The sequence below is a fragment of the Peromyscus leucopus genome, chromosome 2 (genome assembly GCF_004664715.2).
Source record: "Peromyscus leucopus breed LL Stock chromosome 2, UCI_PerLeu_2.1, whole genome shotgun sequence".
NCBI lineage: Eukaryota > Metazoa > Chordata > Mammalia > Rodentia > Cricetidae > Peromyscus > Peromyscus leucopus.
The window spans coordinates 145,556,406-145,583,339 of NC_051064.1; the positions used below are offsets into that span (position 1 = coordinate 145,556,406).

At 50.2% G+C, this 26,934-nt stretch overlaps 1 protein-coding gene across 1 annotated transcript in view; it reads right to left on the reverse strand.

Annotated features, from left to right (window-relative positions):
- Tnfrsf8 (TNF receptor superfamily member 8) overlaps positions 1-26,934 on the reverse strand; it is a 52,632-nt gene that overhangs the window by 14,011 nt on the left and 11,687 nt on the right. The window contains exons 2-10 of the mRNA XM_028860149.2: positions 23,554-23,641; positions 18,335-18,451; positions 16,488-16,637; positions 13,947-14,037; positions 13,454-13,602; positions 10,364-10,454; positions 9,936-10,033; positions 7,191-7,289; positions 7,032-7,085 (exon numbers count right to left, since the gene is read on the reverse strand). Coding sequence (XP_028715982.1) covers positions 7,032-7,085; positions 7,191-7,289; positions 9,936-10,033; positions 10,364-10,454; positions 13,454-13,602; positions 13,947-14,037; positions 16,488-16,637; positions 18,335-18,451; positions 23,554-23,641 — 937 coding nt within the window. The remainder of the gene's footprint in view (positions 1-7,031; positions 7,086-7,190; positions 7,290-9,935; positions 10,034-10,363; positions 10,455-13,453; positions 13,603-13,946; positions 14,038-16,487; positions 16,638-18,334; positions 18,452-23,553; positions 23,642-26,934) is intronic.

Consider the following 26,934-nt stretch of genomic DNA (forward strand, 5'->3'; position numbering starts at 1 on the left):
AGAGACGCGGTTCTTATATGGCTTTCTGGCTAGGACCCTTGGTGCCTTTGAACCAGGGGACACCTCCCCCCCCATAGGGACCACACCCTCAGGAAGTCACACTAATGAAGACAAAAGCAGGAGTGTTTATAATTACTTCAAAATTGAAAAGATGCCAAGTGCCAAACAATAGTGTGGCTCAGCCAGCTGCTCAACACCTCCTTGGAGGGAAACCAGCTCTGCTTCACAGTTCTAAGACTCAGTCTTTTTATCTGGGAAATGGGACAGACCTGGCCAACTTCTGAGATGTTTAGGAAGATAGAATAGAGATCTCAAAACAGCAGGTGAGGCTGGAGGTGGGGGATGGGGAGCAGGGCAGGATTAGTGTGGAACCATTGTCTGTTAAGTGTGAAGGGCTCTGTTCCCAGTGCAAGTATGTGCACAACACACACACACACACACACACACACACACACACACACACGCACGCACGCACGCACGCACGCAACACGCACGCGCAGCGCACACACACAGTAGAATTTCTGTGAGAAGCCATCTGGAGAAAAGTGTGCGATGAGCACGGCTCTGTGCTCTGTGGTTTTCCTCCTACAATGAACCCTGGTCTCATTGTACAAAATAAATTTTAGACAAGTCCCAGTAGAGGGAATCCTGCAAAACGTCTGACCAGTGATGTCAAAGGCCACTTAGGTCAAAAGGAAGTCTGAGAGCCTGTAAACAGGCCAGGGGAGCTTAAGAAGATGTCTGACTGAATGGAAGAAGGGTCCCTGGCACCTTAAGAAACAATAAGTAAAGAAAGAATAAAGTGTGGCTTTTGTTACTTAATCATGATACATTGAGGCTAGAGAGATGGCCGAGAGGTTAAGAGCACTGGCTGCTTTTCCAGAGGATTGAGATTCAGTTCTCAGCACCCACATGGTGGTTCACAACCTTTTTAACTACAATTTCAAGGGATCCAGCACCCTCTTCTGGCCTTAGTGGGCACCATGCATGTGAGCACTTACAGACATACAAGCAAATGCCCATATACATATTTTAAAAATTAAAAAAAGCAGGGTGGTGGTGGTACACACCTTTAATACTAGCACTCAGAGGCAGAGGCAGGCAGAACTCTGAGTTCAAGGCCAGCCTGGTCTATAGAGCGAGTTCTAGGACAGGCTTCAAAGCTACACAGAGAAACCCTGTCTCGAAAAACATAAATAAATAAATAAATAAATAAATAAATAAATAAATAAATAAATAAACAAGCAATACATTACTGTATATTTATTCAACTGTGATAAATGTACCACTCTAATATAAAGGTCAATAATAAAATCAGCTGGGCATGGGCACACTGGAACCATTATTTTCTCAGTTTGGGGAGGGAAGTAAGACTGGTAACTAACTGAGGATGACCTTGAACTCCTGATCGTACTGTCTCACCTTGCAAGTGTGCAGCATCACATCTGGCTTTGAAATAGATTCCCACTATGTAGCCTGGGCTGTATGATTACACATAGACCCACCTGCCTCTGTCCCTCAAGTGCTGGGGCTCCAGGTAGGTACCACCATGCTCTGTTTTGAGATGCTGACAACCGTCCTCTTTTCTGGAACCCTTCCAGGTCATCTCTCCACCGAGGGAGCCAACTGACTAAGCCTGCCTGGTTCCCAGTTGCAAACGTCTACATTGGGCTGTCCTGTCCCCCACAGCTGCAGGGGGAGTGACAGGGAGCGCTCAGGAGGAAAGGAACAGAGTTCTTCTAAAAAGTAAAGTCTTGAGCTGGGCGTACACCTTTAATCCCAGCACTTGGGAGGCAGAGGCAGATGGATCTCTATGAGTTTTATACCAGCCTGGTCTACAAAATGAGTTCCAGGACAGCCAGAGCTATTACACAGAAAAACTCTGTCTTGAAAAAACAAACAAACAAAAAACAAACAAAAAAAATGAAGTCTCTTTAGAACTTTTTCAAGTTAAATTATTGCCAAGGGAAGGTGCTCAGGACACCTGTATGAAGCCCCGGATGCTACCACAGCTTAGACACTCTATGACAGGAGAAAGAAAAGATAGATTCCAATTCTCAGAAACAAGCACACACTAACATCAAGGTCTGAAAAAAAAAAAAAGAATCTAATCTGGGAGGTGATGGCCCACGCCTTTGATCCTAGCACTCAGGAGGCAGAGGCAGGCAGATTTTTGAGTTCAAGGTCAGCTTGGTCTAAAAAGCAGTTTCAGGACAGCCAGGGCTACATAGACAAACCCTGTCTTGAAAAGCCAAACAATAAATAAATAAATTAATTTTTTTAAATTTAAAGGCAGGCTCTAGAAGGCCCCAGCATCTATCCACAGCCCTTTACAACCATGTGTTCCCTGAAGAAGACCCGAAGCGGATCCTGCCAAGGGCAGAGTTCAGATTGCCCAAGTGCTCTTCCCCTAAAGCCAGAGCTTTAGCCTGCCAGACCTTATTTGTCGGTTTCCTTGCTTTTTGGAATAATCACAATATTCTCGTAAATCCATCCAGCAGCCTAGGATCCAAGTCCAGGACATTCTGTACAGCGGGGGCCCCAGGGAGGCATCTCCTGAGTGTTCCAAAGGCGGCGCTGAACTCTCTCCGTCACGCCCACTACAGAGGCAGAGGCAGGACAGCCCCAGTGCAGAAGTTTGCAACTGGGAACCCAGCAGGCAGAGTCAATGGGCTCCCCAGCCTGGAAGGGCTCCAGAAAGAAGGACGATCTCCAACACTTCAAAAGAGTGTGATGGCACACATCTGGAGCCCCGGCAACTTGGGAAGTAGAAGCAGGTGGGTCTCTGTATTCATGCCAGCCATGGCTACAGAGTGAGAACCGGTCTCAAACAAACAAAAAATATATAAAAAAGACACAAGTTCAAGGCTAGTCTCAGTTACATGACATGTTTGAGGACACCTGAGCTATGTGAGACCCTATCTCAAAAAATCAAAAACAAACAAACAAAAAAAAGGTATTGCCAACTCAAGAGGACAAGGACGTGTCCTGAGGGATTCCTGCTTCTCAGCTCTGGGGTGGTGACCAAGAGTCTGCTACAATGATGGCAACATTAAAATAGTGAAAGAAGCCAGGCGGTGGTGGCGCACGCCTTTAATCCCAGCACTCGAAAGGCAGAGGCAGGTGGATCTTTGTGAGTTTGAGGCCAGCCTGATCTAGAGAGTAAGTTCCAGGAAAGGCGCAAAGCTACACAGAGAAACCCTGTCTCGAAAAACTAAAAAAAAAAAAAAAAAAAAAAAAAAAAAAATAGTGAAAGAAACCATGAATCCACAGAGACATAAATACACTCACCAGGAAACAAAGCATGATAGAAAGCAGAACAGGTTATTGACACAGTCTCAAAACCCTCCTTCAACGGTAAAGCCATTATCAGATGCATCCTGGCAGATGGACGTTCAAGAGTGTAGAGACCCACAGAGGTTTCCTAGTGAGAACTTACTCAGGGTCCGAGAATCTGAGCTCGCTTTACCCAGCAGGGCTGCATAAGGGGATGATTGGACCAGGGTGTGGTTACCAGGTGTTTGGAAGGGTTTGCACTTGGCTGTGCAGTGTGCTTTGAGCTAGGTCTTTTGCCCCGCCCCTTGGCATTGTTATAAAAAGCCCTTTTGAGGGGGCAGAAGGAGCCAGTGGATTTTGATCCAGGTCCTCCCAAAGCTATTCTGTGTTTCTGTCTGTCTCCTCTCTGTTATCTTTCTATCTAAAAGGGTTTTTTTTGTTTTGTTTTGGTTTGGTTTGGTTTGGTTTTTCAAGACAAGGTTTCTCTGTGTAGTTTTGGTGGAACTCACTCTGTAGACCAGGCTGGCCTTGAACTCACAGAGATCCACCTGCCTCTGTCTCCTGAGTGCTGGGATTAAAGGCATGCGCCCCCACTACCCGGCTTCTCTAAGTTTCTTATTCCTTTCTCCTCCTCCTAGGAACCCTTTAAAAGGCGGGAGCTGGCCTCCCACTCGAGAATGCTCCAAGCACCAGAAAAGCAACAATGGAAGCCTGGCACAAAGCTCCCCAAAGAGCCCAGTATCAAAGACTGACACTCAAGTCCATTTTCAGTGAAATACTAGATTGAGTCAAGGTCAGGACCACAGGCCGGATCAGCTCATGACTCTACTTGGTGTCAAGGCTGTGATACCAAAGGAAGAGCCTGGGAACTGACCCACATGAGAGGGAACCCCACAGAGCTGCTTACCAATGGTAGCATGGGATCCAAGCCAAAGACATTATTGGGACACATCAAGAAACCCAGTCTGGTCATGTGTGGTGGCACACACCTTTAATCCCAGCACTGGAAGGCAGATGCAAGCAGATCTCTGTGAGTTCAAGACCAGCCTGGTCTACAGAGCAAGTTCCAGGACAGCCAGAGGTACACAGAGAGACACTGTCTCAAAAACCAGGAAAAAAAGAGTAAATATCAAACCAACAAGCAAACACAGTCTGGCCTGAGCACTGACTGGTGGTGACGGAACAGACTGAATTCTCTGATTCTGATGGTCTTATTGCAGTGCTCTGGTTATTATGAAATGCACAGGGAGGTATTCAAAGATGATAAGAAATCGAGCCTGGTAAGATACTCCCAGAACTGTTTTGGAAGAGGTAAGTTCTCCGTACTGTGTTTACAATGTCTAGAAATCTGAAATTCCATCAGAGCAAAACAATTTTTTTAGCCTCCATCTTCCTGTGATAACAGCAAGATAGAGCTGGAGAGATGGTTCCATGGTTAAGAGCACTACCGCTCAGCCAGGCATGGTGGTGCACACCTTTAGTCCCGTCAGGAGGCATAGGCAGGTGGATGTCTGTGAGTTCAAGGCCAACCTTGTCTACAAGGTGACTTCTGAGATAGCCTGGGATACATAGAAAAACGCTGCCTTTAAAAAAGTAAAAGAACGCCGGGTGGTGGTGGCGCATGCCTTTAATCCCAGCACTTGGGAGGCAGAGGCAGGTGGATCTTTGTGAATTCGAGGCCAGCCTGATCTACAAAGCAAGTTCCAGGACAGCCAGGACTGTTACACAGAGAAACTCTGTCTCGAAAAACCAAGAAAAAAAAAGGAAAAAGAAAGAAAAAAGAAAAATGACAAAAAAAAAAAAAAGAGAGAGCACAAACTGTTCTTCAAAAGGACTCTAGCTCAATCCCTAGCACCTGTGTCAAGTGGCTCACAACCACCTGTAACTCCCTGAAGGCAACTGTACTCACACTCACATTCACACACACACACACACACACACACACACACACACACACACACACACACACACCCATACCTGCCCCCATACACACATCCTTAAGAATAATTTCAAAAAACCGTCCATGAGGACTGAGGGGAAGGACTGAAGGCTGGGGATACCGCCCAGCTGAAGCGTGCTCGCCTAGCATGTATGAGGCCATGGGTTCGATCTCCGGCTACGCATCAACTAGGCATGTCACCAGGATTCCTGTAATCTGAGTACTTCAAAGGCAAGAGTTAGAAGTTCAAGGTCATCTCAGCCGCAGAGCAAGTTTGAGGTCAGCCTAAGCTACAAAAGGCCCTGTCTCAAAATTAATTAATTAAAAATAGAATAAAATGATGGGCTGACTGCCTGGGTACACTCTGGGCTCTGTCGCCACTGAGGAGGGCTGCTCCTGGCATGTGGCAGGCTGCTAAACATCTTACAGTGCCCCAGCTCAAGCTCTCTCTGGTAAACAAGTATCCCCTGACAAACGTCAGCAGTGCTGAGGATGAGACACCCCGTCCGTGGAAAGCGCGGTGACAGCAACGGCAGATCTCCACCCTATTGTCACCTCCCGTGTGGCCTTTGTCAGCCAGCTCATCTGGGAAACGAAGGCAGTGGTGGGGGGTACTGAAAAGGCCACCCCAGAAGTAAAATGAGATGATGTCTGGCCTTTGCAAAGGTACCAAGGACACTGGCCGTAATTAATGTCGGGGCCAATTTGGGTGACGGGTGACAGGCACCTGCTTGTACCTGTATAGACCACTGGTCCCTGCTCTTATTCCTCTTCTTCCTCCACTAAGGGAATAAGAGTCTCCCTGCAGAGGAGGAGTGAGTGGGGCCTGTCCCCCTGGCTGTCCACTCTAGCCAGCTGCCACACTTGTCTGGAGGGTTGGAAGAGCTAGGACAGTCTATGCCCAGACAAAGCCTGTGCTGAAGATGTGCTCAGGACAACAGCAGTGAAGTGAATCAATTCTCCTTTACCACTCACTGCTCCAGGACAGACCCATGCTGCCCTGGCCATGCCCACCCTACCCTGGCCATGCCCACCCTACCCTGGCCATGCACACCCTGCTCAGGCCCACACTGCCTGGGTGAATACCCACCACCCTGCTCAGGCCCACACTGCCCGGGCCATGCCCACCCTACCCTGACCATGCACACCCTGCTCAGGCCCACACTGCCTGGGTGAATACCCACCCTACCCTGGCCATGCACACCCTGCTCAGGCCCACACTGCCCGGGCCATGCCCACCCTTGCCTAGGCTATCTATGGTCACCTGTACCCTGTGTGCTCACCCTGACTTAAACGTCCTCTCATTTCAACCCTTGAGGCCCAGACATCAAGGGACCCACTGGAAGCCAGAGGTCCAGAACCAGGCTCAGACACAAAACTGACCCCAGCCTCACTCAGCTGCCTGCAAGCCTAGCCTCTTCAGGTGTTTTTTTGTTTTTTTTTTTATCTTTTTTTTTCTGTCTTCCTCGTTATAACAAAACTGTTCTCACGAATGTTTAGAGAGAGAGAAAAAAAAAGAACTGACGGCAATGGAAACTCTAATACTAGAAAAATGTCAAGAAAGCAAACACCGGTTTCAATGAGCCGTGCCTCACAGCTCATGGAAACAAGCTTGAAACCATCAAAATACAAAAACCCCCTGACTGGGGAGTGCTGAGGAGGTACGAGCATGTACTTCTGAAACTTCTCCAACTCAAAACCCCCTCTCGGTGGACAGTGTTTTGGTGTGAGTCGGCCCAGCCCCGGAGCCTACCATGGCCACGTCACATACCTGTCGTCCTGGCCCAGGCAGCCCTTTGCCCCCCCAGATACTCACCCACCTGCTCCATCTTCGGCTGGAAGCTCTGGGCTAGGTAGTCCAGGTGGAACTCTGCAGAGATACCAGGAGTGGGACTTAGGGGTGAGCAGCAGGGTAGACACTCAGGCCAGGCCGGCGTTAAGCAGCCCACCCTCCCCAGGACCCCAAGACACTTACTCTGCTGGATCCGCCTCCTGCAGGCCTTCCAGTAACACAGGAAGAAACAGCTGGAGCCAACCAGCAGCATCACCATGGCCACCCAGAAGAGCATGGGCCCTGCAACACAGTGCCGTCCTGTACTCTGTGGACAGCTAGGAGCCAGGGACCTTCCCTGCAACCGTACAGGACAGCTCTGGGCACAGCCCACTTCCTTCTTCTCCGGGGACATGGGTCCCACTGAGGTGAGCAGTTCTGGACCTTCTCCCAGCTGGACCATCTATCTGATTCAGCCCTTACCTGCCTACCTTCCCTCATCTGGCTCCAGGAAGCTGATCAGCTAACTCAGAAAGCAAGAAAAACAAGCATTTATAGGGTGAAAAATGAAGGCATCAAGGAATCATACTGAACCGGGTATAAGTGGTGCACACCTGTAATCCTAGCAGTAGGGAGGCAAAGGTATGTGAATCTCTGTGAGTCTGAGGTTAGCCTGGTCTACACAGCTAGTTCCAGGCCAGCCAAGGCTACATAGTGAGACCCCATATCAAAATAAAAACAAAACAAACAAACAAGGAGCTAGAGTAAAGAAGGAATTGGACTCCAGAAGGCTGAGAGCCATGGCTAGCTGGGATAGGGAGGGCGGAGGCTGGTTAGGAAAACTCTCTGAGACCGTGAGCTCCTGAAGGCAGGCTGGGCTCAGCTGTGCACAGAGCATGCACACACAGCACGTGTTCTCTCCATTGAAACAGGGGAGGGCTGGTGGGACGACTCAGAGGGTAGAGCACTTGCTGCACGCCTGAGGGCCCGAGTTCAGTATCCAGACCACATGAAGGTGGAGGAGGGAACCCCACAGAAGTGGCCCTCTAACTTGTACGCATACACCGCGGCATGGGCATGCACACACTCACACACCACACACATAAATGAATGGGTTCTTTTTCAAAGCCAAAGGAGAGAACTGAAGCTTGTCCAAAGTCACCTTGAGAGTCACCACCCAGGCCAGGCCAGGCCAGGTGACTTCAGTATGCCACATCCTTTTTACACAATAACAAGGATCAAACACAACCTAAGACACACGAGGCCAGCGCTCTCTACCCCTGAACCTAGCCTAGACCATGCCGGTGCCCTTACACAGCCTGCTCTGGGATCTTAATTATTCAATTGCTAGTTGGGTACAGGTCTCGGGAGTTACTGCTCAAGTATCCTTTGTGTGACATTGGGCCAAGATCCTGGGTAGCCTCAAACAACTTGCTGCGCAGCCAAGGATGATAGGGATCTCGGGATCACCTACTCCACCTCCTCGGTGCTGGGATTCCAGGTGTGTACTACCACACCTGGCTTATGTGGCTCTGAGGACGGTGCCCAGGCCCTCTGGCAAGCTAGGCAAGCACTCTGCTAACTGAGCCACAGCCCCAACCCTCAAACTTTTCTTTGACACACTGAAAACTGTTCACTTGAGAACTATCGCCATCTTGTGTCCGCAACTAGTACTGCTAGCCCTAAAACCAATTGCCCGGTGTTAACCTCATTTGAATGAACAGCAGCTACCTCTATCCAGCTCCGGTAATATGCTTACCATACATGTGCTATATGCTGACAACCCTGGGTGTCTACTCGCTTTCCATTTTACATCTGAGGAAACGGAGGATGAAAAGAATTAAGCTCCTAATCATTCAGTAACTCATTCAATAACTTCTTTTTAAATAGGGTTTCATGTGGTCCAGGCTGACCTTGAACTGGCTACATGGCGGAAGGTGACCTTTAACAACTATTTTTTTTCTTGAGACAGGACCTATGTACACCTGCTATACTATGTATACCTACTACACTACTGTGCTCAGCACTGGGATTATGGACATACAGAACTAAGCCCCATGTATACCCTGGTAGAGATCAGGCTACTATGTAGCCCTGGTTGACCTGGAACTCGACATGTAGTCCAGGCTGGCTCTGAACTCAGAGAGATCTGCCTGCCTCTGCCACCTGAAGTGCTGGAATTAAAAGCATGTACCACCATACTTAGAGGTTTTTGTTTGGTTTTAAAGAATTTTCCGTGTGTGTGTGTGTGTGTGTGTGTGTGTGTGTGTGTGTGTGTGTGTGTGTGTTTAGGTTAGGTGTGTGAAATCAGTTCTCTCCTTCCACCTCTACATAATTTCTGGGAACCAAACTCAGGTCCTTGAGTCCTTGGGCAGGGCAGATGGCAAGTGAGCCATGTCACTGGCCCGACCTTGAACTTTCTCCTACCTCCACCTCTCGGCACTGGGGTTACAGACGTGCACTACTGTGCTCAGCACTGGGGTTATAGACGCACACTACTACACTCAGCACTGGGGTTACAGACGTGCACTACTGTGCTCAGCACTGGGATTACAGACGCACACTACCACACTCAGCACTGGGGTTACAGACACACACTACCACACTCAGCACTGGGTTACAGACACACAGCACTAAACCTCATGTATACCCTGGTAGGGATCAAACCCAGGGTCTTGGACATTCTAGATAAATACTCAGCCAACTGAGCCACACACACACACCCTAGCAACTATACTTTGGGTAGCAATTACAGGTCATGAGTATGAAGTCATGGAAAAAAGGTCCTGTCCCAAGAATGAAATAGTATTAGGAAGTGACAGAGCCTCAGCTCTAGAAGCCAGAAAGCTGAGGTCAATCTCTACTCCCATATCATACTTCGGGCCACAGCCCTGGAAGGAATCCCCACCCCAGCTCTGCCACTGGCTTTGGACAATGATTGATCAATACCTGGATCCAGAAACGGTGTTCCTGTGGACAAGGGAGAGGTAGGCTGCATCCTACTGCTGGTCTGGGCATCTCCCAGGAGGCTCTGGGTAGAGGCGGTACTGTACAAAAGGAAACCCAGAACAGGATGACAAACACAATTCCATGCAAAAGGGGGGTGTGTCTAATGAAGGGTGGTTCTTCCTCTAGAGAGGTAAAGAGAGCCTGGGAACCCAGAACATCGGCACCATCTTGTCAGGCATTGTGGGGGCAGGGATTAAGTTTCTAGACTTTCTGGCTTTACAATCCTGTCATCATAGAGACAGACACACAGTCATGCCCCACCCCCACCCCCACCTGACACCCCTGCACCTCCAGCCCAGATTACCCCGGGCATCACCTGAGCACACTAGGGCCATTCCATCCTGCCTACAGGAGGGGTTAGGAGTCACCTGGCAGGCTCCTCGCTGTTTCCTGAGGTGCTGAAGTCAGGGAGGGTCCCTGGAGGTGGCAGCTCCAAGGTCATATTCATCTCTGCACTATCTATAGGGATGATGACATATTAGAATCAGTGCCAGAGACTTTTCAGTCTCCAGGAAAGACTTGACCAGCATGCAGTGGGAGGCAGTGAGAGGTAGTAGGGGGCAGTGAGAGGCAGTAGGAGTCAGGTGGAAGCATTAGGAGGCAGTGAGAGGTAGTAGGAAGCAGTGGGAGGCAGTAGGAAGCGTTAGGAGGCAGTGAGAGATAGTGGGAAGCATTAGAAAGCAGTGGGAGGCAGTAGGAAGTGTTAGGAGGCAGTGGGAGGCAGTGGGAAGCATTAGGAGGCAGTGGGAGGCAGTGAGAGGCAGTGGGAAGCATTAGGAAGCAGTGAGAGGCAGTGGGAAGCATCGGGAGGCAGTGAGAGGCAGTGGGAGGCAGTGAGAAGCATTAGGAGGCAGTGAGAGGCAGTGGGAAGCTTTAGGAGGCAGTGAGAGGCAGTGGGAAGCATTGGGAGGCAGTGAGAGGCAGTGAGAAGCATTAGGAGGCAGTGGGAGGCAGTGAGAGGCAGTGGGAGGCAGTGAGAAGCATTAGGAGGCAGTGGAAGGCAGTGAGAGGCAGTGGGGGGCAGTGGAAAGCATTAAGAGGCAGTGAGAGGCAGTGGGAGGCAGTGGGAAGCATTAGGAGGCAGTGGGTGGTAGTCCTCTGTAACACACAAATCTTGGCTACAGCTGGCAAAGGCCATCAGGATTGTGTTCTAAAAAATCAAATTGGAGAGGCTGCGATTGCATGGGAATGTTGCCCAGCAGCTTCTGCTTTTATTTAAAAGAAGCCTAAGGGCCAGAGAGATGGCTCAGCAGGTAAAGGTGCTTCCTGCCAAGCATGACAGACCTAAGCTGATCCCTGGGACCCACATGGTGGCAGGAGAGAACCAACGCCCGCAAATCATCCTCTGACCTCCAGATGCACACTGTGGCACACGCATCATGTACACACACACACACACACACACACACACACACACACACACAATGTGAAGGGAAGGGAAGGAACTCGATGAAGTTTGCAGCTGCCTATCGTGCTCCTGGGAGGCAGCGGAGCTTCAGAAGATGGAGCCCAGTGGAAGGGAGAAAGGTCCTTAGAGGTACGTTCATGAAAGAGACCCTGCCTCTCCTCTCCCTCTCTCTGTGCTTCCTGGCTGCCATGAAGTGAGCAGCTTCTGCAGAGATGAGCTGCCTCAGGCCCAAGCAGCTATAAACCAAAATCTCCCAAACTGAGAGCTAGAAAGAACCCCTTCCCCTTATAAAGTTGGTCAGATACGGTGCTCTTGTTACACAGATGGAAAGCACGCTATGAGTCACTGCATCAAAAAAAAAAAAAAAATCAACTGACTTTTGCATTGGCCATAAGAAATTACAGGTTGTTGTTTGGTTGGTTGGTTGGTTAGTTGTGGAGGTGGGTGAGTGGATGAGTGGGTGGTTGAAATAGAGTCTCACTATGTAGCCCTGGCTGGCCTGGAACTCACTATGTAGACCAGGCTGGTCTCGAACTCACTGAGATCCACCTGTGTCTGCTCCCTAAGTGCTGGGATTAAAGGCGTGCACCATCAGACCTGGTAAAGTTACACGTTTGTTTTTTAAAGATTTTAACCCTAAAACAAAAACAAACAAAAAAACAAAACAAAACAAAAAACCCAGCCAGGTATGGTAGGCAGGTAACCTAATCAAAATGTCCGGCGGCATGGTGGGCGCTTATCAGACGGTAAGCAGGCTCTTTTGAGTTCGAGAGTCTACAGAAAGATCCAGAAGGAAAAACAAAAAAAAAAAAAAAAAAAAAAAAAAAAAAAAAAAAAAAAAAAAAGAAAATGTCCCACAGGCTTGCTTGTTCACAGGCCAATCTGATGGGGGCATTTTCTCAATTGAGGTGCCCTCTTTTCAAGATGAATCTAGCTTATAACAAGTTGATATAAAAAAAAAAAAACTAACAGAGGGGCTGGAGAGATGATTCAGAGGTTAAGAGCACTGACTGCTCTTCCAGAGGTCCTGAGTTCAATTCCCAGCACCCACATAGTGGCTCACAACCATCTGTAATGAGATCTGGTGCCCTCTTCTGTATACATAATAAATAGATAAATCTTTTTTTAAAAAAGATTTCTTTAAAAAAAAAAAAAAAAAAAAAAAAACAAAAAAAAAAAAACCGAGACACCTGGGATACATAATGAATTTTGAGCCAGCCAGCACTAGATAGCAAGCCCTCTCTCAAAAAAACAAAGACAAAATAAGATCAAAACCACCACCGACAAAGGCACCATAAGAACTAACATTTCCCTCAAAGGCCAAGAGGGTGCTCTGAGCACAGCCAAGGCATGAAGATAGGGCGCTGAAAGCAAACGGACTTAAGGGTTCCATTCCATGGTTCATGAATGTTCATCTGAAAGTCACTAAGTCTGAGGACCCAAGTTCACCGCCAGCAGCCAGATACAAAGCCAGGCATGGTGGAGCGCACTTGTAACCTCAGTGCCGGGGAGGAAAAGACAGGTGGGTCCTGAGGACTCACTGGCCAGTCAGCCTAGGCCAACAGGAGGTCCTGTCTCAAAAAACAAGACGATGGCTCCTACAGACTCTCAAGGTTGACCTCTGACCTCCGTGTGGGCAGGCATGAGCACCTGTACACACATACACAGATTTATTACTCACTAGTCACCTGGAGCCCCAGGTTGGAAACATCCCCCAAAAGCCACGCGAATGAGCCATCATGGTAATCCGTACAGCGCACGCTGTTCAGTTTCTCAGAGGGGGAGCAGCAGCAGGCTCCTCCATCATGGGAGCCATGAGGAGGACACTTAGGGGCCACAGGCAGAGGCCACCTGTTCTATCACAAGCACCCTGAGTACAGGGCAGGGACACCCAGCACCTGTCCCAGACCCTGGGAATGAAAGAGGTTTTGCAGGACCTCTGGCCTCAGGAGCTGTGTCCTAGAGATGTTCTGTGTTCCCAGTGGGCACCTCGGTCCCCACATCAGACTGCACCACCTGGGAGATTGCCACAGCTTCGAGTACACAGTACCTGGGTCTGGGTTGGGCTCTCTTGCCTGGGAAGAGGGAGACTCTGGAACATGCGACAGTTCAGCAGCACCTTCCTGCTCAAGGCGGGTGCTCCTCATACTGTCAGTGGGTGGGGACTTCAGAGTAGGCGTGGCCTGAGGAGTGGCGTGGCTGGAGAAGAAGCCAGACATAGGTCTGATGACTCCACAAGCCACGGAGGTCTGGGCTTGGGGGTTAGTGTCTGTGGAGAAAGGCTCCTGTCTCAGCACCCACGGGCTCTGCTATGAGCGCCTGAGGGCAAGAGCTGTGTTCACTAGGCCTCCTGGGTCTCTCATGTACAACAGGCAGGGCTGGACACACAGCAGCATCTCCAGTGACTGGTGAGCTTGGCAGTGGACCACCCTGGAGCCCTGTCAGCCTGGGCTGACCCCACTCATGCACCCTATGTGTCCCCGAGACAGAGTTGTCCATCCAAAGGTCGCCTGGAAGGGGACAGAAGGGAAGCCAGGAGTCACCTAGTAAGTGTCTTGCAGTCATCTGGATTGGAGCAATCAGGGCCAGATCCTGGGGATGGAAACTCACAGATGGTGTCCTCCTCCGCTGTGCCTGCAATGGGGACCACAATGGCTTCAGAACAGACACCGAGGAACCCAGAGTCCCCAGGAGCAGAGCTAAGTCATAGATGAGGTAGGTACTGGGCAAACACAGCGGCCATCCAGAGATGGCGGCTTTCCCAGCATCTGCTCGCTCTAGAGTGAGGAGACCCTATCCCTCCGCTTGGGTTGGTCAGGGGGCAGACCTATGGTTGCTGGTTACTGACCGGTTCACAGACAAAACAACACAGACGTAAGTGAGAAGTGGGAAAAGACAGAGTCCCTGGCTTCAGCCATACCTCAAGCCACTCAGCACCATTCTCCATACTTTCATTATAGGTACCCCAAAGCTGGAAATTTTATTTGAGAACCAAGGAGTCCCAAGAACAGAATGTAAAGTAACGCGTGCGCGCGCACATGCACACACACACACACACACACACACACACACACACGCACACACGCACACGCACATGCACACACATGCACACACACACACACACACACACACACACACATACACACGCCCCTGAGCTTGTCCTCCACCTCTACCATACCCTTACTAGTCAAGTGATCATAACACGAGCCTCACCAGGCTGCTGTTTACAAAAACAACAGCCTGTAAATGAGTCTGTCATACTATGTAGTAAACAGTAAGTGCTCAACAAACAGCATGTCCTTTTCCACACCTCAACTCCGATCTCATCGCTGAGAAACGGACCCACATGGGTTAGAAGAAGCCCGATGGCTTCAGTGGAGGTGACCTCAGCAAGGTCAGCAGTGGGTCGACGTTGACAAAGCTCAGCAGAGTGTGCCCTGTCATGACCGGAAGTGGACGTTCTCTGTGTTCTTGGGCTACTCAACTGCCACCTCTGGGTGTCAAACACCCAGTTACAGAAAGGGACTGATGGAGTCTGCTTTGCAAACACTGTGTACTTGTGGAGAAAGTCTATAATAGCTTTGAGTAGATGGTCTGCTGCGGTTTTGAAGCCAGCCTCGCTACCATAGTGACATCCTGGGATACAGAACAAGATGCGATCTCAAAAAGCCATCACCTAACAACATAATGATCTATGCCAGTCAGTAATCAATATAAATATAATGAGATACATTACATTCTCCCTTACATATTAGGTCTTTGAAACCCACTGAAATACACTGAACATCTCAACCTAGACCAGCCACAATTTTTTTTCAAGACGGGATGTCTTTGTGTAGCCTTGGCTGTAGCTCTGTAGACCAGGCTGGCCTTGAACTCACAGAGATCCACCAGCCAATGCCTCCAGAATGCTGGGACTAAAGGAGTGTGCCATCACCTGGCTCCACTAGCCACTTTTAAGTATTCCTTGTCGTGTGATCAAAGACAAGTGCTTCAGAGACAGGCCTCTGCCGCCCCCATGTGGCAGTCTCAGGAACACTACTCAGAGAGCCTGGCTCTGCCTGCGGGAAGACCAGAACCTGCCTGACAGGCTAAGCAGAACCTATTTTTCAAAAAAAAATAAAATAAATAGTTTCTGAGCTTGAAAAGCTCCAGAAGCCTCTAAGTCACAGCTCCTCATCACATGGGTGGGGAGAAAGAGCGGAAGGAACCTGCCCCACCCACAGGTGCAAAGCTTTGCTAAAGCCCAGCCCGAGGCCCAGCTGAGCATTTTCCCTCAGGCTCCCGGCTCTGCTTGCCGACAGTGGGATCTGTGTGTCCCTCAGTACCGAGCATTCCGTGATGCAGCCAGTCAGAGAGAGCCCACAAAACCAGGAACCAGAAATGCCAAGGACACCGGTTACCGAAAAAGGCCTGCCCTGCAGTTTCAGCCCTTACCATCAGTTCACCCCACACACGCACTGTGTTGTTGTGGTGCCATTTTGTTCGGCCCCCTCCCCCACCCCACCCCGTCTCCCTTCTAAAGAGCATACCACCTCCCCAATCTTGAGAACAGAGTCTCACTATGTAGCCTAGGCTGGCCCCCTAAACAACACTTTTAATGGCAAACAGAGAGGATCCATGATCCTTATCCCTTCATTGACCATGAGCCCCTCCTTCGTATCATCAAGAAATTAGAAGCTTGGAGATGGTAAGGCCTGAGGTCACAAGCCAAAAAGGTTTTCTCAGCCTTGAATCTGGTAGCCAGTGTCTCCCACCCAATGCCTGATTCTGAGGCAGGGAAGCCAGCTCTATTAGTCAGGGAACTCCCAAGGCAGACACACTTGAGGCTTCCTATTTATTGTTTGTGGGCCACCAGAGAATCCTCGCCGACACCAAGCTTCAGGCTTGGGCCTCAGACAGCTGAGTACCTCTGATGGGATACAGATGTGAGCAGCAGAACCCCTGGGTGCTGGGCACATCACAGTGCTTTGAGAGGAGCTTTGACCTGTCTGCCCCATGGTGGGGGAGGGGAGCACTGGGGGGGGAGGTTGGCAGGTACAGCAGCAGTTGCACCTGGGCTAGAGAGAGATGGGGACACTCACCTGGGAACTTGACCACCTTCCCCCCAGGGCAGCGGGAGTGTGCCACACAGCGGGCGCAGGAATTGATAGCTGGTGTTTTGCAGTACATGCCAGGCTGACACTCACAGAGGCGGGAAGAGTTGCTGGAGCATGGAGCCTTCTCCACGAGACCTGAGGGACACAGAGAGGGTCATGGAAGGGAGGAGGGAGGCCAAGGGCATGGACCCAGGGAACACAAGGACAGTCCAGGATGATGGTAAGATGCCACATGACCCTCTGCACCTCTCCTCAGATCTCCTGATCTGTGTGAGAGGGCAGTGTGAGGGTGGCCTTCGCCTCCAGCCCATACCCCTCACTCTACTACAGAGGTTACAAACAGTGGGGCTGAAGAGATGGCTTTAGTGGGTAAAGGGCTTGCTCTTCGAGCATAAGGTCCCAAGTTCAGATCCCCAGAACCCATGTGAAAAACTCAACTGAGCAGGGCCCCACATGTCTGTTGCAGAAACAGGGCTCCTGGGGCTGGCTGGCTAGCCAGTGTAGGTGAATCAGTGAGCTCCAGTGAGAGTCTCTGTCTCAAAAAATAGTTGGAAAGTGATTGAGGAGGACAGCTGACGTCAGCCTCTGGCCTCCACATACGCTCACAACATGCATGTGTGCATACACAAACATGCATATGTACAGAAATAAATGTCCCAGGACATGGAGGGAACTGAAGCGCATGTCGATGGGCCTTCTACGGAAGATGAGGTTCTGACTCTATCGGCAGGAGGGCCATCAGTGGTTGCCATGGTGAGGAGGATGGAAGGATAAATTCCAGAAGCATAAGGAGTTTTAGGAAGTGCACGGTATGTTCTGGGTGCAGACACACACTGTCCACTGCCCAAACCCACGGCACAGGCACCCCAGCTGAATCAGGGTGAGGGGCGGACTTGGCATCACCATATCCATACTGGCTCATGCCCTGTGCTGGGGTCTAAATATGAAAAGGCCCCCTCTGAGGGAGATGGCTCAGTGGGTAAGCCGCTTGCTATGTAAGAATGAGGACTTGAGTTTCATCTCTGGAACCCACGTTTTAAGAGATCAGGAGTAGGGGGATGGAGAGGTGGTTCAGTGGCTAGAGCACTGCTTGCCTGCCATGCTCAAAGCCCTGCATGCCATTCCCAGCCCTGCATGAATCAGGCATGCAGTGCACACCTATGATCCCAGCACTCAGAACATGGAGGCAGAAAGACACACATCCACACACACAACTAGAAGGAAAATATAACCTTACAGAAAGAACTTTGTATGCAAGAAACAAAAGACATTTTTTAAAGTACACTGAAAACTTTTTAAAATATGATTATTAGGTTTCACAAAAAGCTCAACACATCTTCCAAACTAACCACACCCCCAAGTCCCCACAAAATCAAAAGAAAACACCAGACCCCATCACTAAACATAAGCGATCAACATAAGAAGAACCTGTTTCAAGAACTTTTCTGGAAGCATAGCGGTCTCCGGAAGGGATGGTGAAGATCTTGGAAAAGGCAGCTCTTGATGCCAGGCCACCAGCTCAGACTCTGCCTCGACCCTTCACCAAGTGTCGCAAACTCCAGGAAGGCCCTTCACATCATGAATCCTCATGTTCCTCACTACAGAAATGCGCTAAGAAAAGGGTCCTCCCTAGGGCCATTGTGAAGACGTGAGTCCTCCCTCCAGGGAGCATGCTAGGTCTCTCTGGAAAGTCTAGATGCAAAAGATGACTGCTGATAGCAATTCTCAAAATCCAGGGAGGTAAACAGAGGCGCCAGGGGACGAAATCCTGATACTTCCTGCCTCTCAGATTCCCCTTTAAGACACACTCAGGGAGAAAGACAGGTCCTTACCTTCCAAACAGGTCACGCAGGCTGTGCAGTACCCATCCTCATTCACATAGTGGTCGGGATCACATTGCTTCCTACAGTGGGCACGACTCTGTGGGCATGGCTGTGTTGGAGACAAGCCTGGAAAAAACAGCAGAGAAGTTCCAGGCTAGGTCACCTTCCATCCTCCATCTCTCGCACCTAAACCCCACCCATCTCTACTTCAACCCATGGTTGTATCAGATAACTCTTGTGTTACAGATGGAGGCACTGGGCCTCGCTAGAGGTCACTAACCAGCGAAAGGAGCAGCTCATGTGGTGATATTTTGTTTGTGCTCTGACAAATAAAGCTTGCCTGGAGATCAGAGGGTGGAGCTAGTTAACCACTAGTTAACCATAGAGGCCAGGCAGTGGTGGCACACACCTTTAATCCCAGCACTTGGGAGGAGGAAGTAGGAAGATCAGGAGTTCAAGACTACTCTGTGCTACCCAAGATTAAACCAGTCTAAAAGAGAAACAGAGCCCGGTGATGGTGGCTCATACCTTTGACCCCAGCATTTAGGATATCACGCCTTTGATCCCAGCACATGGGAAGCTCACACCTTTAACCCCAGCACTAGGGAGGTGGAGATGGGCTGCCACCTGACAACGGGTGGCCTTGGACAATTGCAGTGACGTCATTCACACTAACAAGGTCTGTTTCTCCTAGCATTGAAAGGATTAAAGGGGCTATGAAGGTCAACATGCAATGCACAGGCTGAGTACTGGCTGTCGTTCTCAACAGAGGGAGTCAAGACCATGAAGAGCCTGACCTAAGCTGACGGAGAGGTCCTGGAACCACCCAGCAATCTTCCTCCCATTCTTTCAGGACGCTGAGGGGAGGGGGGATAAATGGGGAGTGGGCATCCCCCCATCGCATCCCCCCACCCCCACCCCCAAAAGGTTCTGTCTGCTCTGCCAGAGTCTGACATGTTTGTTAAAGTATGTTTCCCACACGTTGGTCACAGAATGAGCACATGACCCCGGCGGGCCAATCAGAACACTTCATTTTTCTCATCGTCGGACCGGCCAATCAGAGCTTGCCATCTTCCTCACCAACTGTGATAGGCTCAACCTGGGCACATGACCACCAGCCAATCAGCCCTATCTCTGAGCGTTTTCAGTAGTAGAGGCTGTGGTTTTACCACTGGATTTCTGGAAGAGCCCGACTTGGTGGCAGATCCCTTTAATCACGACTGGGAGTTAAGTCTCAGTATCTGAATTCCCTGAAATGCTGCCAGACTCTCCAGGATGGGTGTCTCTGTTTCCAGCCACGACTGAGTCCCGGTTGCAGGGCCTGGTTCATATTGGGTGAACCCATGTTCTGCCGACTTCCTGAGTCTTAGAACCTGGAGAGAGGCCAGACTCTTCCCCACCCTCGCCCTGTACAAGGCCTGGAAGGAAGGGATAAGGGCTCAGGACTCTTTTAGCCCAGGCTGAGCTTACTAGCAGGTGATTGTGGGCAAATCTCAGAACCCTTTCATGTCCAAGCTCCCCCTCTGGGTTCCTACGAGGTTCAGGGCTAACGTGGGTAAAAGGACCAGGCGCCCATTGCAGTGCCCTGCTCCATCGGCAAGTACTGATGGTCATTGTGTGAGGCAGGGTGAGCTTGTCACCAAGGGTATGTGAGCCAGGAACTGGGGAGTGCCTGTCAGGAGTGTCGAAAGGCTTTGTGGGCCTACGTAAGCAGAGACATGGGACGACCTCTCAAATTCAAAGGTCTCCCAGCTTCCTTCCTCCGCCAGCCCACCCACGTGCAAACCCTGCCACACAGCTGAGCGCTGATTTGAGAGGGCGGGCAAAATGTCAGAAATTTCCCCAAAACACGGAAGGAGGGGGTTTTTTGGTTTTCCTTTGTGGCTTGCCCGGAAGCACAGGGTTAATAAAACTCCGGCAAAATGCCCCGCCCACCACACAGACCTGAGGTGCTGGGCTACCTTCAGCCCTGGGCCTTACAGAGGGCAAGTGGGAGGAAGGAGCGACCCCTCTTTGTAAGCCTCGGCTGTGGAGAGAGCGTAAGATGGGGGTGTCTTTCTTTCTGTGATGGAACTGTGGCCGTGGAATGTCACAACGCCTGTGGCCACACCTGCTGTGGACAGGAGAGTGAAAACCGCCTAGAAGAGAGGTGTGGGAGGCAGTCCCCTGCAGCCAAGAAAGGCTCCCAGAGGTGGGGTCTCCGCCGCAACAGGGTTGAGAGGGCAGAAAGGAGCATCCAGGGGTGAAGGAGACGGACATAACCAGAGGACTAGAGGCCTGAATCTGGAGAAGGAGCTGGAAGGAGTGACCTCTTTCAAGAGCAGGCAATGAACTTGCCTTGGCCTGAAGGGTGGGTGGGTGGAGGAAAGAGATGAGGAGAGAGGATGGGGGAGGGAGATGCTGTGGACTAGAATTGTGCCTCCCCGCCCCCCATGAAATCCTCATCTTCAATGTAACTATCTGGAGAGACAGTTTTAGGAATTCACTAAAGATAAAGGAGCCCTAGTCCCGTAGAATGGGGGGCTCTCTGAAAAGGGGAGCACACACCACTGGAAGGTGGGCAGGTCAGACTGCAAGCCAGGAAGATCGAAGAGCCCTCCACAGAAACCTAATCACCCTAGAATGTTGACCTTTGGCTCTCCATTTCTTAACCAGAGGAAAGTAATGGCCAGGAGGACTCCAACAGGAATAGGGAGGACGATAGGCTGGATGGGGGAGACCAGCAGGGGGAGGGGAGGGACCCGAGAGAAGCTGGGTATGGTGGTACAGGCCTGTGGTCCCAGCATTCAGGAGGCAGAGGTAAAAGGATCAGGAGTTCAAGGCCAACCTCTGCTACACACAAAGTTCAAAGCCAGCCTTGACTACATGGCACCTTGTCAAGTTGTCATAAAAGACTGGTCACGGGAACATTTAAATTTTGATTTTATTTATTTCTGTGTGTGTGTGTGTGTTTATGAGTGCATGTCATGTGTGTGGGTACCCTTAGAGGCCAGAAGAGGGCGTCAGATCCCCTATCACTGGACTTCACAGGCAGTTGTGAGCTGCCTATGAGGGTGTGGGAACTGAACCTGGGTGCTCTGGAAGAGCAGGCAGTGCTCTTAACCACCGAGCCATCTTTCAAGACCCACAAAGACATTTTCAAATCACTTTTGGGAGTAGACACAATTAAGTTCTTTCTCCAATACTTCTGGTGGCCTGTGAAAGGCTGGAGTCCTATCTCGTGAGTCGTTCAGAGAACACAGGCCTAAGAACAGCTGTCCAAGAATCTTAGCCAGCCCCAGCCACATCCCCAATGACCTTGTATAGTACTGCCTGTCCCCACCCCCAGACAGTGTGCCTAGGAAGATTCAATAGTGGGTACATAAGCCTGCTACTCCCTACCGACAGGAAGCCCTCCAGACACAGTGACCTACCTGGGATGCATTGCCGTTCTAAAAGCAGGGGGCAGTTCACTGAGCCAGTGACAGACTTCCACCCACCCGAAACTTTCATAGCTAATGTCTCTTCCAAATAGACATTTATTCCTGGAGCTCAGAGACCGCACCACAGTGTCACCCCATACCCCAGCCACCAATAGCCCCCACATGTGTTTGGAACCTTTGACCATAGTTACAGGGGACCAAAAATGCTTCATAACCCTTTTCTACTCTTCAGGCCTGAAGAATGTTCCAGAATTATTTCCTGGTGTTCCACCAGAACTCATGCTGTGCTAGGGGTGGGCGAGCATTCCAGGAAGCCAGCAATGGTTAGGCAAGCCCTGTTTCCCCAGAAAGTTTCAGCCTAGAGCACCCTAGGACAAACACATGTCCTGGCTTGGAGCAGACAAGAATTGCAAAGGTCAGGGAGAGGTGATGTACTGCGGTCCCGGCACTAACGATGCTGAGGCAGAAGGACAGCAAGTTCAAGACCAACCTGAGCTACAGATTGAATTAAAGGCCAGCCTGGGAAATTTTATGAGACCCTATCACAAAAAAAAAAAAAGACCGCCATGGATATAGCTCAGTGGTTAGGAGCAATTGCTGCTCTTGAAGAGGACCCAGATTCAAGTCCCAGCACTCACAAACACCTGTAATTCCAGGACATCCGACACCCATTCCGATCTATGCAAGAGCTACATGCATGCAGTGCACACACATACATGCAGGCAAAACACTCATACACATAACATGAAAAAAAAATTCAAGTGGGGGAGAGGAAGGAGGGAGTGAGAAGAGAAGGAAATGAATTGCAAAGGGTTTCCAAGCTCCAGAAATGACAGCTGGTCACGGGGAGGGAGGTGGGGTTGGCCGTTGAGATTCTGGTGTCACAAATTCCGGGGCTCCAACCCCAGCCGGTGCTGCCAGTGCCTCAGCTCTGTGGCCCTGGGCAAGTCACTTAACTCGATGAACCCCAACGGCCTTAGCTGCAAAACAGAACCAGTGCCTAACAGGGACAATGTTAGGGTCTCAAACCCGGGACAAATGGCTGAGGTGCCTATGAACATATCAAAGCAAACCTGGTCACCAGGTTTTCCCAGCATCCCTCAATCCCAGCTTGTTACACGGCATGGCTGTCCTACCCCATCCTCTACCCTGAACTCTCCAGCCCAGGGGCTAGGCTACCCTTCCTCTGAGGCTCTTCCCTGTGTAATCCAACCATTTTAGTTATCTCTCCCTTTTTTTTTTTTTTTTTTTTTTTTACCTTTTGCCCTCTTGGCTGCTGCCCCTGGCTCCCCTGTCTGCCCTCTCCCTTCTCCTCCCCATCTTCACATGGCCGGGCTCAGAGTCATGTCCACTCTGGACTCTCCCAGATGTCTCCATCTCCGACTGTGCTCTCCCTTTTATCCACAACAAACTTTCTCCTCCACCACACCTAGGAGCAGTCACATCCTTTCCTTTCTATTTCTTTTTTTCATTCAGACAACAGTGAGTGAGTAGTAAGCTGAGACAAAGGAAATCAGCATGGCCGCTGGAGTGCTCGCGGCTGGAGCCCTGCATGGGCAACACCAAACGCTTAGAGGAGGTCTTGCATCCTTGTGGCAGCGGCGAGCTAGCCTGTTTCGTGGCCTTGCTCTTCCCTAGACCCTGTGACATTAGGGACGGCCTTTGGAAACCTGTCCCCCACCATGGCCGTGTTTGCTAGCTTCTATCCAGCCCTCCCCAAGCCCCACCTTGTCACCGGGTGTATCACCCACGAGGGTCATTCATCCAAACAAGGAATCTGTGTCCTGCCCTCAGTTCCCAACTCACCTGGGGGACAGCGGTAACAGCAGCTCCCAGCAGCCTCCCCAGGGTAGTAGCTGGGGTCTCCGGCACAGGTGGTCTTGAGTGGTCGATCCTGGAAGGTTGGAAAAACTGATGAGACAAGGCTAGACTTCTATCCTCAGTGCCCTGCGGTCCCAGGAAGCCTGGTGTCCACTCACTGTCAAGGCCAGGGTGAGTCCTATTGTCTTAGAGGTCAGGAAGAGAATCCCTGACTCAACATCTCCCCACGGAGCTCACGGCAGCTCAGTTGTGGCTGGAGCACCCAGGAGTCTCCATGCCCTGCTCTGCTCACAGGCACTCCCCCCCCCACACACACACACACACCAGCCAGTTTTCTGAGCTCCCTTTAAGCTCTCAGCCATAGCTGCAGCTGGTCTCACCTGGCACACCCCTTCAGGGGGCTGACAAGCCTCCCACCCCTGTTTCTGAAACAGGTTCAGCAGTAAAAACATCTGGTAGAGTTACATATGGCTTGAAGTTCTGCATACCCAGGTAGATAAGTACTCAGATTCCACAGGCAGGACCTCGCCTATACCCAGCATACTCTGAATACCCCCTCTGGAAAGAAAGCATTAACCCACCTCTGCATCCACTAGTAAGTTCTCTCTGCGCTTGAATTTGACATCAATCAAACTGTCCAGTCTTTTCTTTTGCAACTAGCTTTTTAAAAAGTTCGTGTACAAAATAATGAGTTTTGTTGGACATGGTGGCACACACTTTACTCCCAGCACTCAGGAGGCAGAGGCAGGATGATCTTTGTGAGTCCAAGGTCAGCCTGATCTACAGACTGAGTTCCAGAACAGTCAGGGCTGCCTCGTGAGACCCTGTCTCAAAAAAAAAAAAAAAACAAACATGTTTATATCATTGTGTTTTGTTTGAATTCACTCCTACAGCCAGCTGCTCTTTAAAATCTCTCTCTCTCTCTCTCTCTCTCTCTCTCTCTCTCTCTCTCTCTCTCTCTCTCTCTCTCTCTCTCTCTCGTGTGTGTGTGTGTGTGTGTGTGTGTGTGTGTGTGTGTGTGTGTGTGTCTGGAAGCCAGAGGAGGACATCAGATGTCCTGCTCTGTCACTGTCCACTTTATTCCCTTGAGAAGGGGTCTCACTGAGCTCAAAGCCAGGTCAACATCTGGCAGGTCTCAGCGATCTTCCTGTTTCTTCCTCCTGCAGCATCGGGGCTGCAGGCACTGGTGACCACACCAGCTTTTGAAGTGGGTTCGAGGGATCTGAACCCAGACCCTCGTGTTGTGTAGCACACACTTCCCCATTGAGCCGTCTCCCCAGGCCCCTGTGATCGGCCTCTTTAAGTCAGTATTAAATAGTAAGAATCATTCACTTTTTTGGAAGCCACCGATGCCCATGGCCTTGTAATGGCTAATGGATGCCTGTTGTACTCTAGACGGACACTGGGTTGTTTTCACCTTTTGCTTGCCATGCTAATAGTGCTTTTGTTTTGTTTTGTTTTGTTGTTTTCTGAGACAGGGTTTCTCTGTGTAGCACTGGTTGTCCTGGAACTTGCTTTGTAGACCAGGCTGGCCTTGAACTCACAGAGATCCACCTGCCTCTGCCTCTCAAGTGCTGGGACTAAAGGCGTGTGCCACCACTGCCCCATTTTTTTTTTTTTTTTAAGACAAGGTCTCTATATGCAGCCCTGAGGGTCTTAGAATGTCTTTTTAAATTACTGTTAGTTTTACTTATTCTTCTCTCATACAGTACATTCAGACTGAAGTTTCCCTACCTCCACTCCTCCCAGTCCCTCCCCTCCAGTGCCCCTGCTCCCAGGAAAGAGCACAAGGTGTAACAAGACTAGGCACAAACTCTCATGTCAAAGGTGAGCAAGGCAACCAGTAGGAGAAAAGGGGTCCCAATGGCAGGCAAAAGAGTCAGAGACACCCCAACTCCTGCTGTCCCAAAACACAAAGCCAACAGCCATAACACGTATGCAGAGGGCCTAGCACACCCACGCAGGCTTTGTGATTACCTCTTCAGTCTCCATGAGCCCGGCTCAGTTGATTCCGGGCATACTCTCCCCGTGTCCTCAACCCCTCTGGCTCCCACAATTCCTCCTCTCCCTCTTCTTTGGGGTTTCCCAATCTCCAAGGAGAGAGACCCAGTAGAGACCTCCAACCTGGACTCTTTTTCTGCCTAAAGTTTGACTGTGGGTCTCTGCATCTGCTCCCATCAGCTGCTGGAGGCAGCCTCTCTGATGATGACTGGACTAGGCACCTATCTATGAGTATAACAGAACATCTGTCCTAGAAGTTCTATGCAGACCAGGCTAGCCTTGAACTCACAGAGCTCCACCTGTCTCTGCCTCCTGAGTGCTGGGATTAAAGGCAAGTGCTAGCCTGTGCACTTATTTCCAAATACAACTGTAATGAAATGAGTGCCAGCTCTGATAGACTGGAATCCAATTTTCTTCCTTTCTTTCTTCCCCGACCCCCTTTCTTTTCTAGATAGACTTTCATGTAGGTCAGGCTGACCTGAAATTCACCATTAACCGAGGATAATTTGATCTCCTGGTCCTTCTGCCCCTACCTCCCAAGTTCTGGAATTACAGGCATGTGCCACTGCACCCAGTTGTAAGCTGGAGCTGGAACCCAGGGTCCCAGGCATGCTGGGCAAGCACCCTACCGACTGAGCCACACCCCTAGCCTGATTTTCCATCTGATTTTTTTCAAGCACCTGCGCCTGTTGTCAGTCAGCGGCAGTGTGTGAGGCTGCCATCTGTCCTGCGTGCTTGCTGGTACTTAACGATGCATGCCGGTTACTGAAGCGGGTTTTCAAGCTGCAGTAGTAGCTTCGGTGGGGTGCAGTGCTATGGTTTCTTTGCATTTCTCTCATGAGTAACACTGGCCTCACTTATTCTTGGAAATAAACTCCTGCTTTCTAGAGTTCTTTGAACCATAAACCCTGCTGTGAGACAGGCTTTGTCACAGTTAACATTGATTTTCAACCTGATAGATCTAGAATTGCCCAGGAGATAAGCCTCTGGGCACACCCGAAAGGAATTTTCTAGATTAGGTTAATTTTGATTTGGGAAGACACATCCTGAATATTGCTAGCCTGGGAGGGGGGTGGGGGAAGGATGGGAGAGAGAAAGAAAGATATTTCTGGAAACTTCAGAGAGCAACACCAAGGTCACTGTGGCTGGAAGTGGGTATGTGGGTGTTAATTACATCTCTTTTTTTTTTTTTTTTTTTGACACATCTGAAACCACGTCATCGTACTCACTTGAAATGATAAATATAACCTAACTTTGAGGGCTGGGCTGTAGCTCAGCGGTGGAGCCTAGCATGTATGGAGCCTGGGTTCCGACCACAGCATATATGGACACTGAGCTTTTGGCTAACACAGTCAGGAGGCGCAG